We start from the raw sequence: 18,349 nt of genomic DNA, 5'->3' as shown, positions 1-18,349 counted from the left end.
GTTTTATCTTCATTTATTCTGTGCATCTGTTAGCAAGATATGTACCTAGGAATTAGATAAGTCTAAGAAATTTTGGGGGTATGGGAATGCTTAAAATTTTTTCATTTAAATTAAGTGCAATTGTACTTTCCTTCACTCTATTTCAGCTTCAGAAAGGTGTACTTTTGGATAGCAGGGGAAACCTGTACAGGGAAGCCCAGATGGAGTATCCAGCAAGGACTCCCGTAGAGAAATCTTGAGTGTGTGCTGAGTTATTACAGACCGGAGTGTGAGAGACTCCCTCACATCACCATGGGGATCAGGCTGCTTGTATTTTCTAAGCCTCTTTTCTTACCTCCAGTAACTGAGTGCTGCTACCAAAATGATCCAATGAATGTAAGCTATTGCCACATAACAATTACAAGCTAAGATTCTGAAACCTTTATGGTACAATAAATTAAACTACATCTGAATACCAAGTTGACATATCAGCTTGCATTTCTCATTTTAACATCGCCCAAACAGAGCTCCTGCTCCCCACACACATCTGCTTCTCCTTATTCCTACCTCAGTAACAGCCACTCAGGTGCTCAGGTAAACACCTGGGTGTCATCCTTGACTCTTTGCTCTCTTTCTCTCATTCAATTCACATTCAATCTTCGGTACAAAAATATATGCAATAGAATTTGACCATATCATAGAGTCTGACCATACAATGCTGTCATCCTGGCCAAGACACAATCTTATATTGAAATAGCATCTGAGTGTCTCCCCTGTAACCTTTCTTGTCTACTGCAGTCTATTCTTAACTTGGCCTTTGGGCGATTTTTTAAAAATTTCAGTTACATCATGTTACTCTGCTGCTCAAAACCTTATTACTGACTCACATAAATGGCCTCACAGGCCCTGCGAGATCTGATCAATAGCCCTAGCATACAGTTTATGGTCTCTGATAATTCTCACAAATGTTTGACATGTATGATATGTCTGAGTGGCATAAGAATTTTATTTAAAAATTAGTATCTTCCTTGAAGGTAGGTTTGGGTAGATTCAGACTTTCACCCCTTCTTTCTGATAACTAGCATTTTGTTAAGACTATTATGCCAGTAAGAATAATCTTCTAGAGTTATTATTATAAATGATTCCAAAAAGCAATGGTTATTAGAGCTTCCCTTCAGTCCTATCGTCTAAGCGGTGCTTCCTGCCTCTGTGGGAAGATCATGCATTTATGTGTCCCCATGGCACTTTGTGCTCTTCCTGGCGTGTCATGGGCATTAAATGAATCTTGGTTGCTATGAACTGAGTAAAATTCACAACGCCTATTGTACTTCTATAACATGCAAATCCATATGCTATTGGACCTGTGGAGACATATTATATCATCCCTTTGTTATATTCAGTGTGAAATGTAAAGGACAAACATGGTAAATACTTACCACTATCCATTCATTCAACAAGATTTTACTGAGCATCTACTTACTATGTGTTTGAGGTTGAGTTAGTCATTGGAGAAAACACAAGATGAAAAAGACAGTCTTGGGGATGTAATGCAATGAGAATAGAGCAGGTCCTACAGAAGAAATGTTGGTCAAGATGCTGGGACATTTGCTGATCACTTATTATTTGCCGGGCACTGTCTTTCATGATTTCCATCTTTGACTCTCTTTTGCTCATCTGCCTAGTGCTTTTCTCAGGTACGGGATGATAGCTTCTCTAGGCCTCTTTCAGTTTTAAAATCTCTGACTATCCTAATGAAAATGTTCAGAAGGGCCATAGCTAGGTTCTGGGACTTGAAGCCATCTGAGCAATGGAGAAAGCTGTCTGTCCCAACCAGGGGTGCTGTCTATTTTGTTTTAAGCTGTGAAACATATCATATATACAGAAGAGTATATAAAACATACTACAGTTTAAGGAATAATTATATATTGAAAACTTGAATAACAAATACCTAGGTCAGAAAAAACTCTGTCCCCTGGACAACTTCCCATCCACAATATATAACAATCCCCTATCATAATCACTTCACTTCCTTCTCACAGAGATAATTACTATCTTGACATTTGTGATAATCATCTACTTGGGTTTTATTTAAAATTGTCATACATATATGTGTGTGTGTGTGTGTGTGTATCCCGAACAATATAATTTAGGTTTTTATGAGATTCTATCACATCAATGTGCATCAAAGTAATTAATTTGTACAGCTCTGTAGTATTCCAGTGTGTGTGTCCATTTATCCACTCTGTTGATGGACATTGATGGAGAGAAGTGGAAAAGAATGGAATGGAATGGAATGGAAGGAATAAAACTGAATGAAGAAGAATAGAATGGGACAGAAAGAAACAGAATGCAATGCCCTGGGATGTCATTTGGGTCATTCTAAGCAATGGTTATGAACATTATCATGCAAGTAATCTGGTGAAAATGTTAAAGAGTTTCTCCAGGATATACACCCAGGAGCATAATGGCTAGATCATATGGTCCTTGAATAGTCAGCCTTGCCAGAATATGACAAATTGTTTCCCAAAAGAGTTACAGAAATTTCCACCAACTGCGCATGACAGTTCATGTTGCTCCACTTCCTCACCACCTCTTGGCATGCTCAGGTATTTTCATTTTTGCCATTCGGGTAGGTATCTAACAATATTCTATTGAGGTCATAATTTGATTTTGCTATTTAATTCAGTCAGACAGTCTTTATCTTTTAATGGGACACGCAGTTCAGTTATGTTTAACCCATTTGCTAATGCATTTGGATTTACATCCATTATTTGATTTTTTGCTTTCTATTTGCCTTGCTATATTTTTTTATTATCTTTCTCTCCTTGTTTTCTTTTGGATTATGTATTTTCTAATAATTTCATTATTTTCACTCTCGTAGTATGAAAATTATATATGCTCCTGTTCACTTAGTAGTTATCCCCATACCATTCAGGATAAGTATGTATCCAATTCTATCCTCCCTCAGGGTCAAGACAGTTATCCTTGCAGACCTCCCAGGGAGGTGGCTGGTGCTGGTGCTTCCTGCTCACCACTACAGTGAAGGTGCAGCCCTTCATGGCCCAGGTCTCCGAGCAGAGGGTCTCTTATTGTGCTCCCTGTCTTGGGTGGACCCTGGGCTGTATCCCTCTATTGTCCTTGGTCCTCTGAAGGGATGAATATGACAGCTCTGTTTCATCGGATTTGGCTTCTGCCTTCAGAGTAAAAGCAGCTTCAATGCTCTGCTCATCTTTCTGGGTTCATGCCTTCTTACAGATTTTGGCCTAATGGTGCCAAAATGGTGCTTTACCATCTAGTCATATCATTAATGTTTTTGTAAACAATATGTTAAGCAGTATTTTAAATGTGTGGTCAGCAGAAATGTTCATCCTTGTAATTATATCCTCCAGTAACTGAAACTAGCAGAGGAGCATCCTCACTGCCAACCTCGAGGAGGATGTCTGTTGGACAGTCTTGGTGGAGGCTAGGAACTGTGGTGTTGAAGTGTGTGCTTTTGTTTTATTGCCATTTTTACAAGTATGTCTTTCTGTTTGGCAGAAAGACAGAAATGAGCGGGATGATGAGGGGAGAGGGCCCCCAAAAGACGACTTAGGGAGTTGATCAAATAGAGCCAGAAAGCCAGAAATGACTCAGAGAGTTAATCAGATGAAGCCACAGGGTCCAAGAGTGACTCAGGAAATGTCCAGGGTCGACTCAGATAAGAAACATCAGAAGCACAGGCACAGCACAGCCCCTGTCCTCATTTTACCAATCAGAACAAGCCTAGAGAGCTGACAGCTGTTAATCAAAGCCCTCTCTGCCCTGCCAAAACCACATAAAAGAAGCCTCAGAATGAGCATCCATGCCTGTCTTATCTAAGAGAGGCCCACTCTGTTACTCTGTGCAGAGGGCATTAAAACTTACTTTGCTTTCTTGACTTTGGTCTCTCATCTCACTATATCTGACTTCCCTGCAACACTGAGCTGAGTCCTTTCCTTCCTAATATTTCTGTCCATCTATGCAAGGGAATTTAGTAAAGCCATTTTGCTGGGATTTGAGGGCAGGGTCCCCAAGTGTCTAGATTAAGATTTTAATTTTCTTAATTTCCCATGGTCTGCTAAGTAAATGTACTCTTAGAGAGATATAGGGATTAGCCTTGAAATGCGGATCTTCTGGAAAATCTTGACCTGTCGTCCCCTTTTCACTAAGGTCACAGAGCAGTTAAGGAAAGAGTAGGAATTAGAACTCAGTATTTGTGACTACACTACAAAGAACCTGTTTAACCCCAGTTCTAGGAAGGTGCCCATCATTTAGGTTGGGGGGTGTGATGGATTGTATTGCTGTTCAAAATATTCAGTGTTGTTAGGCAGGAAAATAGATATGAGCAGGGTGGAAAGAGAATAAGGCCAGTAAAGCCCACTAAAGGGACTCAAAGAGTTAACCAGATGAAACTAGAGGGCCAGAAAAGACTCACTGAGTTAATCAGTTAATCAGTTGAAGCTTCAAAGGCCAGAAGTAACTTGGAATGTCCAAATATTTCACAGATCAAGAAAAGTATCCCAGCATAGCCTATGTCTTCACTGTGTTAATTAGATCATGCCATTGTAAGATTTAGTTTAGCCTGCTAAAAGGCCCAGCTTATTCTTTAACTCAAACTATATGCTGTTTTTTCCTCCTCCATCCCCTAATCAAGTAATTTGCAACCTGGGCAGAAGACAAGTATCATGATTAATTTTACAAAAAAGGACAGATATAAATGAGACAGGGACCATGGACTTAGACAGAATAGGGTAAGAGCCTCCAGAAGAAGCAAGGCAAGATATTTACAATCAGAGCAATGTAACTACATGCAAGGAAACCCCCTACCAAAACTCTGTGCTAAACATTAAGCTCTAGAGTCATTCTTCAGTGAGATCAGTTAATATTCCCCAGATAAAGACGAGTAGCACATGATTTTATTATGCTAATCATTTGTAATCATGTGTAAGATTCACTTCAGTATGCTAAAAGGCCCAGGCCTATGTGCTGTCTTTCCTCCTTCAGACCTGATCAGGCGATTTGCAAACTGAGCAACTAATTCAGCATGCAGGCCCAGCCATAAACAACATAGTAAAAGGCAGGAAGGATTCCACCTTAAAAATAAGATTACATTTTAACACCCAGGAAGTTAAGAAGTAAGATTCTTAACTTACTTTTCAGCAAACAGTACCTCAGCCCACCTTGGGGGCTGGGCAGGCAGCCTTGTTTTATATGCTCCCAGACCAAGATGCTGGTATCTCAGGGACAAATCATCAGAGGAGGAAGTTGCTTCTGTTAAGTTAATTCTAAATATTCAGAGATCACTTAACAAGTCCACACCTCTAAGCCCTTTATCCGGTTCCCAAAAATCCTCAACTGCCTATAAAACCCCTAGACAACGTACCACTACAGGCTCTCTTGTCCCCTCCTGGCATAAGCCAGGAGCTCTGGCCTCTCACTGTTTCTCAATAAAAGCCTCTGCCCTGGCTCTCCTACCTTGACTGTTTGCTAAGTTCATTCTTTGACTCTGCAAACAAGAACCCCGGCATCATCTTTGGGGGCTCGTCCGGGATAACTTCGGAGGTGAGTATTGGCATCCAAGCCTGCCTTTTCTTTCACTGTCCTAGAAGGAAGCTATCTATGGCACACAACTTTGAGTGCTCATCAGCCACTTAAATGCGACCAGCCTGGCTGCCGATCTCAAAGTCTTGAGTGACAGTTTCTGATAATAGAAGGGACATAATGCATCTCATCATAGATAAACATCTTGAGACCACTTGATAAGTCCACACCCCTAGCCCTTTGTCACATCCCTGAAAAATCCTTAAAAGGGGGAGTCCCCAATCTTTCAGTGCATCTCCTCTCTGAGGACACCCACACTTTCTCTTTAAGTGCATAGCTTTTCTTCTAGTAGAGCAAGGGAGAGGTTTTTACTTAGAGATAAAGCGAGAGGACAGAGCTCCTGGCTCAGGCTAGGAGGGGACAAGAGAGCCCCGTTTAAGTGTTTATCTTTAAATAAAACTTTTACCCTGCTTCACTACTGTGTCTCTGCCCTTCAATTCTTTATTGTGGCAGGGACGGGAACCAAGGGAAATAAACAATGTCCCCCTAACAGTGTCACTCTCCCAACTGCCCCTCCCCACCTCTGACATGGTGCATTTCCTGGCCCCAATGCAGGTTTGGTTGTGTGACTTGCTTTGGCTAATGGAATGTGAGGGAAGTGATGAATGTCATTTCAGGAAGCTGTATGTCATGGAAGCTTTATGCGCTGAACTGTCTCTTTTCAGCAGAGAATTCCATAGTCTTCCTTTCTGAACCACCAACTCCCTTACTCAATCCCATCCTCTTTTTTTTCCCTTGCAGGGAATACTCCCTACTTTCACTTCTCTATATTTATGTGCCTCCCATACACAGTGTGACAATTATTCACCAAATCTCTGTCTAGGATAATAAGGACCTGAGAAAAAGTGATAGTAGATATGACCCCTCTCAATACAGACTTTGGGGTGCCCAAAGTGTGGGTCACAGAATTTGGGCCCTCACATTTCAGCAGGAATACACTACTGCCTGCCTGTATTATAATAATATAGAAGGTATTATTTCTTTGATTAGATTCTCAGGAAGGCCACCCAGAGGTGCAGCCGAGCTGGGGTGAGCTGCCCAACCCCCTGGTCTGTTCCCTGCTGAGGCTGCCTCCCTCCCAGGATTGTGCCCTCATTTGGATTATGTCTGTTGTTATGCTGGTCACTGCCCTGATAAAAGAGCAGCATGAAATCCTCCCTGGACGTTGTTTCGCTACACACACTGTGTGAGAGCTGGGGACTGTTCTGACCGTGTGAACACCAGAGGCTCAGAGGCCAGAAACCTCTGTCCCCACCCAAAGAGTGGAGCTTGGCAGGCTGCACCTGTGTCAAAAAGCTTCCCCAGAGACCTTGGATTTGCGCTGTAGCATCCTCCATGATTCTTTGAATTGATGGAGAGATAGGGAAAGACAGGACAAAGCTTGTACTTTCTCCCCTGATTTGTTTCTTAGTTAACAAATATCCTGAAGAACTAACTCAGTTTTACTCAACCTTCTTTTGTTTTCTTTTTTGGCCCCAAGATGCCTGTAGGTCATGTTCCCATCAGTAACAATAGCTGGCAATGGGGAGGGCTCTTCCCCGAACTGTGGTGGGTAGAGGGCATGTATCCCCCACCCCTGCTTAAAGCCCTGTCCTGAAATCTCTAGAGTAAGGATTTATATAGCCTCCAAAGGCCCCTGGATGATATCTCCTCACCACCCCAACTCTTCATTACCTTGTATTCTAGGCTCTACGTGGACATTCTTTGTACTATTCTAATAAGAAGCATTCATGTAGTGAACATTTTATTAAAGTATTAGCCAACATTCCAGACTGGAGAAGGAGCTGGTTCTTTTATCCAGCTCCTCTTTGCCAATTGTATTTGCAGAATACAGGTGCATAGTAATTTATTTTACAAAGGAATAAATATACCTTTATTTTAAAAAGTATCATCTAAATTAAAAATATGGCAGCAATGTATAATGAAACTGCCAGGGTGTGATGTGGCCACACCTGTACCCATTAATACATTATTGAGCCATAATAAATTGTGGCTTCTGGAGCAATCCAGTGCCATTCAGAGAAAACTGAGGTAGTAAATGTGTTACTGATTGTATTATAAGTAAGGTTTCTCTTGAGAGAAAACAGGCTGTTGTACAGAGAAACAAATTATATTGTTCTCTGCTTAGATGGCTCCCACTCTAAACTAAATCTACTACTAGGCCTGAGGGGACTGTATTATTTGAGCAAAAACTGATAAGCCCTGACAATTCTTGCCCTCTTTGATTTGCTTTGTGAACAACAGTACAACATTTCTCAGAGATTTACTATGGCATGTGGCTATAGGCTGGGCTATAAGCTCATCAATTCATTCAGTTCCTGGAAACTCATGGGTCTGCATCTCTCCATGGTTGGGTGGTGATGGTGAAAGAGCCCCCAGTGAGGTAGGAGCAGCCCTATCCTGAGGGCTTGGCCAAGTCATTTCCCATTTCTGAGCTTCTGATGTCTTAATTCAATGTCTAGAGAGTTAGGTTAAGATACGGGGAGTTCAATGAAGAAATCAGATTTTAAAAATAAAGAATCCCTTCTAGAACTCTTGTCAAGGACTCAAAGGCATAGTTTCGTCCCTTCTGGGGTCTTTAGCATAAAGCTAGTGGAGGACACTTCCCCATTCCAAGACAGGACCCAGTGGTGTCTGCAACCTCACCCCATGCAAAAACTACTTGGAGGCAAGTGTCAAGTCTGCAGTTCAACACTGAAAACATCTCTTGTGGTTCCCAGCAGCCCTTTTCAATTCTGCCTGCCCTTCACTCTGTGTGCCTCCACACGGCCAGGGATCCGGCTTCCGGTGAAAGAAGCAGAAGGTGATCACGGCTGGAAGAGGCCTTCATGCTGTCTAGCAGAGCTGCCCCTGTGGAGGTGGGAAGACCGAAGTCCGCTGACCAAAGTGATTAGATTCTCAGGAAGGCCACCCAGAGGTGCAACGGAGCTGGGGTGAGCTGCCCAACCCCCTGGTCTGTTCCCTGCTGAGGCTGCCTCCCTCCCAGGATTGTGCCCTCATTTGGATTATGCAGTTTAGGAGTCAAGTTACCTCCTAGTCTCTCAAGTATTTAAATTGGGCACCAGGGAGCCGTGGGTACCCTATTGCCTAGCCTCTCTCAGTAGCACCTGAGGCAGCGGGAGCATAGCTGCCTCAGAACAGACTTGCTCCTCCAGCAGCCGCCTTAGCAGGCCTGGGACCAGGATCCAAACATGAGCTCTACTGATCCTTAGACTCTGTGAATCTGAAATGTTATTACTGTGCTTTTCACAATGTGTTAAATGACATTCTATCTCACCGACTGGTCTGTCTTTCTCAGCAAAGTCACCATGTTACTTCTCTCTCAATTCCAATGTGTTAAAAGCTCAACAGTATTGTGATAAGTGGACAAAAGCGCTTGGTTTTGGACAGCCTGGATTGGAATCTTAGAGGAACCACTTAAAGCTGTAAACCTCAGTTTCCTGATCTGGACAAACGGGTAAATAACCCCCACCTTGGCCAGCACACAAGTCAAGCAACTGCATGTGGTTGATAATGGTCCCAGCACATCGGCGGGGCATGGGAGCGGCAGGCTCCATGCTTCCTGATCCCTTGTCTCCCTGTGGCCCCCCGGGGTGTCATAGTTACCACAGCATCTGATGCGGAGATTGCCTGGAAGAACAGCAGTGTGGAGCAGGGCATCCAAATAGTCCTTGTCTTCTGGGGATGCTGGAGGTCTGAGTGAGTGTGGTCTGGGGCTGAGTCTCCCAACCCACTTGCTCCACTTAGTGTCACTACCTTGGTCTGCCTCCGGATCCCAGCTCAGGGCCCTGGAACCCTCCCTTGGGACTTCCCTCCTCCCCAGCCCCAGCTCTTGGCATCCTGCCCAGCTGCCATGGTAACAGGCTCCACAGTGACCCAGGAGGGAGCTGGGTCCTGTTTCCTCCTGGTCCTGTTGATGAGGATTTTCAGACTACAGAGACTGAACTGCTCTGCACCTACCTGGGCTTCTTCTGTGTTCCCTCTCAGGCTGAGCTCGAACTTCTACCAACAGAACCATGTGTACTAGCCTGACCACTTGTGAGTGGAAGAAAGTCTTCTATGAGAAGATGGAGGTGGCAAAGCCAGCCGACAGCTGGGAACTCATCATAGACCCCAACCTCAAGCCCAACGAGCTGGCCCCTGGCTGGAAGCAGTACCTGGAGCAGCAGGCCTCTGGCAGGTGAGGCGCCCTGGGAGGAGGTGCCCTGCAGGCAGCTCCTGGCACTCAGCCCTGGGGGTGCCTTCTAAGGAGGGGAAGAGAGATACATGGAGCCTGGTTCTGGGGTCACCTCAGGTTAGGGGACAGAGGAGGAATGCCAGGTGGGTTGAAGAGGCCTTGGTTCTAATTCCAGCTGTACCACCATCTCCTTGGGTGACCCTGGCAAGTTATGCTGTCTTTGGATCTTGCTTTTCCAGGGTAAATGAGCTGTAATATCTTTAATGCAATCCTGCAATCTCTGACATTTTAAATGCTTTCATATTTCCAAACTCTCTCAAAGAGTGGTGGGAACCAAAGGGAGGAGCCATGAGGACCATGAGGGAAAACCATAGCTTAGGGTCCAGGCCTGTGCTCTGGTTCTATGTGTGTTCAGTAACTCAATCCAATTTGATTTGAATACAAAATATTTATTGTCCACCTGCTGTGTTCTAGAAACTGGCTCTGTAGCTAACTAACTCTGTGAACCTGGGCACCTCCCTTTCCCTCTCTGGGTCTGTTTTCACATTTGCAAAACCAGGGGGTTGAGCATAGATGTTTCATCAACTCCCTTCCAGCTCTATTATCTATGGGTCTGTGATAAAAAGACAGACAGAGCTTTGGGCAAAATTTCCCTTAGGTCCTTAGGGGCCAGCAGCACACACTTCATAGGAGCTGCATGTCTCCAAGGGGACATAGCCATCTCCTTCTTCTAGACCAGGATTTGGAATTGGGGGCACAGAATTCCCTGCCCAAGCTGCCTTAAGTTCATGTCCAAGATCTGTGCAGTCCTCTTCTCTGGGCCCATTGATTCAAGGACAAACAGTATACCTAGTCCCTGGGGAGGCCAACAGGTAGTTGTGTTCTGGGGATATGGACACACAGACTGGGTTGTTTACACCCAGTTTGCATGTGAAGCCCCTCATCGTGCTGAGAGTGGGAACAGTAGGAGGCAGGCTGTGGGTTGTAGGGAGCTTACATTTGTACCCTTGCATCAAGACCTATAAATATTAGAGTGAACCTGTCTTTGGGACAAAAGACAGACAGGTAGTGGTTGGTTGGTTCATTTCACTTCAAATCAATTCTGGAGAAATCTATTGGACACCTTTCATGTGCTGGGTCCTAGTTCTTCTCTGACTATCTGTGTGTACACAGATGGCTCTCTTTCTCTCTGTTTTCTGTTTCATCTCAGTAAAATGAAAGGCCGATTAGATGACCCTCCCAGTAGGTCTCATATTTTGGGATTTGAAATTTGAGGTCTGGCTTGAAGAAGGGGAAATAGCTCTGGATTGGCTCGATTTAAAAAGCTGTAGAAAGAGGAGACTGAAAATATGAAGCTCCTGAGTTGGCTGGTGGGAGGGGTTCAAAGGGCCAGACACATGTGCATAGGGGCCAAGGGTGAGGAGCTGAGCTGCACAGGCTCACCTTAGGTGGGGCTTGACAAGTGCCATCCCTGTGTTGTTCTTCTCATAGGCTCACTCTGTGTTTAAGCTTTGGGGTGCATTAACCCTGGTGGCCAGCAGCTCTGGTCCAGAATGAGGGGTGACCCTCTATGGCTCAGGACCTGTCAGGCTTCTCTGCCCTGCCAGGGCTGCCTTGGGCTGTGCTGGTACTGTTCTGTGCTTGGACTGTCCATGGGCTCCAGGCCTCAGGCACAGGCTTGGCCTCATCTCTAGCCCACAGTGGGGGCTGCATGGGGCTTGGCATACAGCAAGTGCTGTGGGGTGTCCCTTGGATTGACTTTCTCATCAGAGGTCCTTCAAGGCCATGGTTCAGGGGCCTAGAGAGTCAGCAGTGAGGGCAGGCTCAGCCCAGGAGACTAAGCTGCCTGTAAAGGCTCTGAAGCATGCCTAGAAGAGATTCCTTTCAGGTATGGAAGGGACTACCCCAGAGGTAATGAGTCTTCCATCACTGAAGGTGTGCAAGCACTTGATGGGGGCTGAGGGAGTGGGACTTGGCTAGATTAGTTCCAGGCCACTTTCCTCCATGTTTCCTGAGGCTGAGACTCTAGGGGACCCAGGATAGACAAAGCAGCCTGTATGTATGTACATGTGCCTGTGTGTGGAGAGGGATGCAGACCTGGATCTACTTTTCAAGGCTATGCTGCAGGGCTGCAGTGGAGTCTAAGGACGATTTGTCAAGGGACAAGAGGGTTCTTTGTGGAGGTACAGAGACCAAACTCTGTAGTCCTCCTGGTGGCCCATCACCCATCTACCCATCCATCCAGTAGATTCTCAGTGGTTACTCTCATTTATTTTTGGTGGTCTGTGCTGGGCACAGTTAGAGGCATCTCCTGTTTTCTCCAGAGCAGGCATGATGCAGGAGTGAGACGGGCTGGCCATCCCCTTATGAGAGTTACAGGAAGTCTGAGTGGAAGGACCCTTATTGAACACCATCACTCTGAAATTCAAAGATGTGAAATAAGGCCCAGCTTGGCGGAATGCTCCTGGGCAGCATGCAGGCGCCATGTCGGGCATTAGGCTTTGGGGGAGCCAAGGCTGCTTGAGGGCAGGCAGGAGGCAGGCTGGAGGGCACTGCTGGAAAGCCAGATGGCTCCAGCACCAGGCTCCTGAGGACGGTGCTCCAGGCCCCGGGGGAGCTCACCGGGAGGCGGGGCTGGCCAGCTAAAGCGCTAATGACCCCAGACAGCGGCAAACTCCGCCTCTACCTCCAGGCCCTAGCACACAAGGCCTTTCCTCTCCGGGCTCCTCCAAGGCAGGTTGTCTCTGGGAGGGAGGCCCACCTTCTCCATTCCTCCCTCCCCAGGTTCCACTGCTCCTGGTGCTGGCACACCTGGCAGTCGCCCCATGTGGTCATCCTCTTCCACATGTACCTGGACCGCGCCCAGCGGACGGGCTCAGTGCGCATGCGCATCTTCAAGCAGCTGTGCTACGAGTGCGGCACGGCGCGGCTGGACGAGTCAAGCATGTTGGAGGAGAACATCGAGAGCCTGGTGGACAACCTCATCACCAGCCTCCGCGAGCAGTGCTACGACGAGGACGGCGGCCAGTACCGCATCCACGTGGCCGGCCGCCCGAACAGCGGGCCGCACCGCAGCGAGTTCTGCGAGGCCTGCCAGGAGGGCATCGTGCACTGGAAGCCCAGCGAGAAGCTGCTGGAGGAGGAGGCGACCACCTACAACTCTGGTGCCACTAAGTCAAGGGCACAGGAGGGCTGGGGCTACAACTTCTTCTCCCTTCGCTGGTGCGTCTTCGCAGCCTCCCTCTGCGTGCTTATTGTCTACCTGCAGTACTCCTTCCGCAGCTCTGTGCTCTTTTAGTGGCTGGGTTGGGAGGTGGGAACAGGGCACACACGGGCAAGACACAATTCTTGTCCTGATTCAACTATGGATTTAATACATGATGCTGGACAATATATGATCCAATATATGATGCTGGATGATTCTGTTACCTCCCTGGGGCTCAGTTTATTCCTCTGCAGAATGAGAAGTTTGCTCTTAGAGATATTTAATGGTCTTTCCATGTTATGGGGAAAGGGGAGAAGAGTCGAAGGAGGTTTAGCACTTTCCAGGTTTGGTGGTATTACTAAACCCACAGGGAGGTATCTTCTCCCTCCACCTCCTCCACCTCCCTCTCTACCCCTCCTTTTGCTTCATTTCCATGTCCTATACTACAGTAGGATACCATTAGGTCCCTGAGTTGCCCTGAACTCATTCTCAAGTCTATCTTCAGTTGCCTCTGAACATGCTTCCATGATTTGCCTTCAAGTGGGCAGTAGCCCCACCCAATGCATCATCAATCAATATTCAGTACTTCTTCACCCAGTCTCTCTGCTGGAGAGTCTGCTTCCACCATTCTGAAAGACTCGTGATTTTTTACTCTGGTGCTAGGGTCTGCTTGGCTGGAATTATTTAGAGCTGCACTGCCCAGTATATTAGCCACTAGCCATATGTGGCCATTAAAATTAAAATTAATTAAAATTAAATTAAAACATCAGTTTCTCAGTTGTACCAGCCACATAGCAATTGCTTATGGCTCATATTGTACTCTGGAGATATAGAACATCATTACAAAAATTTCTGTTGGGCAACACTGGTCTAGAACTTGAAATTCCCACTTAAATGTATGTGGACTTATAAAATAAGAGGTGGGCACAGATTTAAAGTTGCAGCATGAAGCCTTCTGGGGGCAGGGACAGATGGGGCGTGATGTGGTAGAGATGTACAAATAAATATGTAACCTCTGTGCTTTTGGCTGTCAGTTGATTGGAATCTGTGGATCCCAGTGTTGTCTAAACTTGTTTCCTGGGAAGGAGAACCTGTGAAAATTCACTGCAAGATGATAATTCTCTTTCTCTCCATCTCCCTCTCTCTCTGTGTATGTGTGTGATGGTTTGTGGTTTAAAGAACACATTCCTGTATGTTAAGAAATGTGTACCCTGTAGCACCTCTACTTACAAGTGATGCAGGGAGACATTCATCTGCCATCCTATATGAAAATACCTTGTAGCAGATTCTACAGCTGTGCTAGTGCCTGGGGATGGTGAGGGGAGGGGCTATAAGGCAAATCCGTGGGTGTGGATCTTCCAGGTAACAGTGGGGCTGTGTGGGCAGGCGATGACCAAGGGGAAGCATGAGCCATTGTGACAGACAACACCTTTCCCTTTACCCAGTTGCAAGGCTGCACCATCTAGAGGGAAAGCATTTACTGCACCCATTCCCAGTCCTAGCTGTGACTTGGGCAAGTTGTCTCATGGTCTGGCATCAGATGATCCTGGGTTTATAACTGACTGGAATAGGAAGCAGAAACTCTTCTATTCACACCCCTAATTGTTTCCTGACATCCATGCCTTTCGATGGCCCACCTTTAAAGCTTCTGCCCCACATGAGGCCTGAGAACTGAAGCTGAGGTTCAAAGCTGTGTGTCTGACTATGGCATTCCCAGAGATGGGCTGTCAGGGCACTGGGTCCTATTTACCCACTGTCTGTGCAGGCTGACTTTACTCTCCTCCAGTTTTGTCAAGGAGATTTTGGTGGCTTGCCTAGATTCCTCTGTGGACTTATAGGAGCAGAGATCTGGGTAATCTGGAAGAATCTACTTTCCTTTGTTTGGGTGCAGTAGAGATACAGGAAGAACATCAGGCTGGAGCATTTGTGGAGAAGCAAGCAAGGTTGCAGTCACCTCGATCAGCTACAAAGGATGCTCAGCTGGGGCTGTACGGAGCATTTGTCTGCAGAGTGCTGCTCAGCTGCAGGCACATGGTGGCTTCTGGGAAGATGAGCATTAGGGAATAAGTGGTCTCCAGAGGGCTGTTTGGCCTCTGCCTTGGTGCACCCTCAGAGCCTCAAGGGAACGTGAATAGACAGGATTGGGATGAAGTGGCACCAACAGCATTTGTTACTAAAATTGTGGTTTGTGAGTCTGGGAGAGACTGTGGGGACTGTGTTGGGGGAAGTCTGGTTTCAGGTGGGTCAGAGAAGTTGGAGCCTCTGAGGTGAGACCTGGGAATTCAGGAGGAAGAGTCCCTGAAAATGGAAGTGAAGGCGAGGGGCTAGACCAGGAGAAATGTGATGAGGTCTGCAACAAATCCCAGAAGATCTCCTTTGTTGTCAGTGCATTCTTCTCAGTATATAAATATGTATGTGTCTCTCATATTTAAAAATGAACCTTCTCAGACTTTACATCCCCTCTGACTATTGCCATGTATTTAAAAAATAATTCCTTCAAAGCCAAGTTTCTCAAAAGAGTAGATTATATTTACCTCTACCTCTTACTTAGTCCTTAATTTGTGAAAGTCTCATTTCCATGTCCCTAAAACTGTCACCCCACACCTCACTGCCAAACAGACAACCACTTTTCTGTCTGTGTCTACCTTGGTCCCACTGCTGCATTTTTCCCTCCCTCCTTGAAGACCCTGCTGCAGCCCTGGGCCTCTAGTTCTCCCACTTCAGTATCCTCTCTGCTGTGATCATCTTTCTCTCACCCATTCCGGGCTAGTGTTCCCCAGGAGTCTCACTCTGCTCCTTTCCACTCAGTAACACATAATCGCCATGACTTAGGTTTTCACTACAGTCTTCTGAGCTCCTCTAAGCATTGCCACTGGCCTCCAGACCTGTAGACCAATTGTCCTGTCCACTGGGAGTTCTGTCGGCATGGCCAAAGCCTACTTCATTATTCTTGCTCCCCATCCAAACTTGCTCCTCCTACTTTTCTGAAATCAGGGAATAATATCCTGTCACCCATTGCCCTTCCCCCACCCCCACAGGAATTGGGCACCATATCCTGTTGACTGTTCTTCCCAAGCACCTCTGGGATTGCTCTCTGTTCTTTCTTTCCTGCTTTCTGCTGCCTGAACTTGTCATTTGGTGTCCCTTTCCTCTGTAGCCTCCCCAGTTGTGGCCCACCCTCCATGGTACCACTATTCAGGGGGGATTTTCTAATAATTAGATATGATCACCTTACTGCCTTAAACTCTTTCCAAGCTCTCTCCTGCTAATGGTTAAGACTTAGTCTCATTAGCCAGGCCCACTGCTTTCCCTGGTAATAATAATACAAGACTTCTATTGAGAAGGAGCTTGGTAAGCACTTGCTATTACAATTATATCCTGTGGGTGAGGTGCTGGGCTAGGTGCTTTGTGTGCATCACTTCATTTAATTCTGGCAACAACCCTTTGTGGCAGGTACTATTATTAGCTCTGTTTTATGGTTTAGGCTTAGAGAAGTTAAGAAACTTTTTCATGGCAACTCAGCTAGTATGTCATGGTGTTGCATCTGTAATCCAGGCGCACTCTGATTCCAGAGCTTCAGTTCTCAATCACTATACTATCCTGCCACTGATCAGGCCAGTGCTTCTCAAACTCAGATGTTCGTTCTCCCTGGAATCCTGTCCCCATCTGGCTTTTAAGAGCTTTTCCTTTGAGATCAGCCTGAGCATTAGTTCCTGCATGTACCTGACTTTCAGAGCTCCAGACGATGTTAAGATCTCACCACCTTGAGGCTTCCCCTGCTACTTAGCTGCTCATATTGTATTGTCACTGCTTGTTTGCATGTGTATCTGCCTGCTATCATCTGTCTATCCTAGGACCTGGCACAGAGTAACTGCTCAGTCAGAATGGTTACTAGCTGAATTCTTGTCTTGTTAGATGTACTCTTCTTTACCACAAGAACCATCCTGTATATGTCTCATGTACCCTGATACCCCCAAGCAGGAAGGGCAGGAAATGCTCACTTTGTGCCAGTTGTGATGTGTAATTTCCTCTTAATAACAACCCAGGAAAGAGGTACTATATCCACACTTACAAAGGGGAATTTAGTCTTAGCCAGATACTCAGTTTGTAAGGCTTTTGAACTGATTAGTTTAAATCTGGTAGGGGAGCCCAGACTGTCAAGAAATGAATTAAATAAGCCCATCTGGGCTCAGTATATAATACGAACTGAGACTCAGTTCAGAGCCTGGACAATTGTCATGGCACCTCCACCAGAGGGCAGTGCCACCAACTAACATCTGGATGACAGCTGGATTCCAGAATAGAACCTAAAGACAGAGAAGGAATTTGGACTTCTAAAAACCAGTAGACAGAGATGTCTGAAAAATGTGCAAAAATTGTCTGCTAGAATAGTTGGCAGGAAACTGAGGAGAGAACTCTTGTAGATGCTTGTGTGAGACTAAGCCTGTGCTCATGGACTTTTGTTGATATAATATGGAGGGAGTATTTGTTCCCCAGCTTTCATGAGGCCTGTGTGACCTGTCAGGAGAGGACTCTTATTATATTTTTGGTTTCTTTGTATGTCCTATAACTACATCTGTGTCATAGGTGTTATAAGAAGGCAGTACTTTGTAACCCCTACGTGCATGTTTGTGGTGATTTTACACCCTTGCTGGTTGGCAGTTATTTGCAGAGTCCCTGATGGAGTGGTGTGTCTCTGGGAGGAAGGGAGTTCTCTGCCCAGGGAAAGCTCCCTATGAAGGTACCCAGACAGAAGGAAGAGAAGGGTGAGAAGTTGAGAAAAGGGTTTTTTATTTCTCATAGCCTAGTCTCTCTCATGGCACGCTCCCAAGTCCTCCTTCTCTGGCTTTGGTGGGCTCTCCGCCCCCTCTTACCTGCTTCTGCTCCCTACGCTCTGACCTTCCAGCCATGGCTCCCGCTCCGCTAACCCCCACCCCCACCCTTGTCACCTTCCTCTGGGAGCAGCTCTGTGGGTGGGGCCCTGGCGACTGGTGGGTGCCTGACCAATTATGTACCAGGAATGGAAAGAAGGAAAGAATGGCTGTTACTCTCTACCCCTTACCCTGGATGGGACTGGTGGCTCTGCTTTAGTAAATATCCCATTGATATGCAAACAGGCCCTTATATGCATATCACTATCAGAGCCAAGGGAGGAATTCTGGTCGAAAACTTCCATTTACCCCACAAGAGGACAGTAAGACATGCAAAGGAACACTGTGCTGAAACTCTGGAGATCTGGGCAATTGTCCAGGGATATAGTGGAATGAGTCAGGACAAAGCCGTTACTATCCCCGGAAAAACATCATGGACTATAGTCTATGGTTATACGCCTGTATTTCTTCCATTTTCATCCATAAGTCAACATACAT

General features: G+C 46.0%; 1 protein-coding gene across 1 annotated transcript; it reads left to right on the top strand.

The window, feature by feature from the left end:
* Positions 1-9,514: 9,514 nt before the first annotated feature.
* Positions 9,515-13,073, top strand: RTP2 (receptor transporter protein 2). The gene is made up of 2 exons (XM_036875327.2): positions 9,515-9,778; positions 12,560-13,073. Exons 1-2 carry the CDS (start codon positions 9,615-9,617, stop codon positions 13,071-13,073), a joined length of 678 nt encoding a protein of 225 aa, XP_036731222.1. The 5' UTR covers positions 9,515-9,614.
* The last annotated feature ends 5,276 nt before the right edge of the window (positions 13,074-18,349 follow it).

Source organism: Manis pentadactyla, chromosome 1 (assembly GCF_030020395.1).
Source record: "Manis pentadactyla isolate mManPen7 chromosome 1, mManPen7.hap1, whole genome shotgun sequence".
Lineage (NCBI taxonomy): Eukaryota > Metazoa > Chordata > Mammalia > Pholidota > Manidae > Manis > Manis pentadactyla.
Note: the sequence above shows the minus strand (reverse complement) of the source record. Positions and strands in the feature narration are given on the sequence as shown.

Coding starts and splice junctions, on each gene's coding strand:
- RTP2 (XM_036875327.2), top strand. CDS start 9,615: ATGTGTACTAGCCTGACCACTTGTGAGTGGAAGAAAGTCTTCTATGAG. Junction 9,779..12,559: donor GAGCAGCAGGCCTCTGGCAG/GTGAGGCGCCCT, acceptor CTCCCTCCCCAG/GTTCCACTGCTCCTGGTGCT.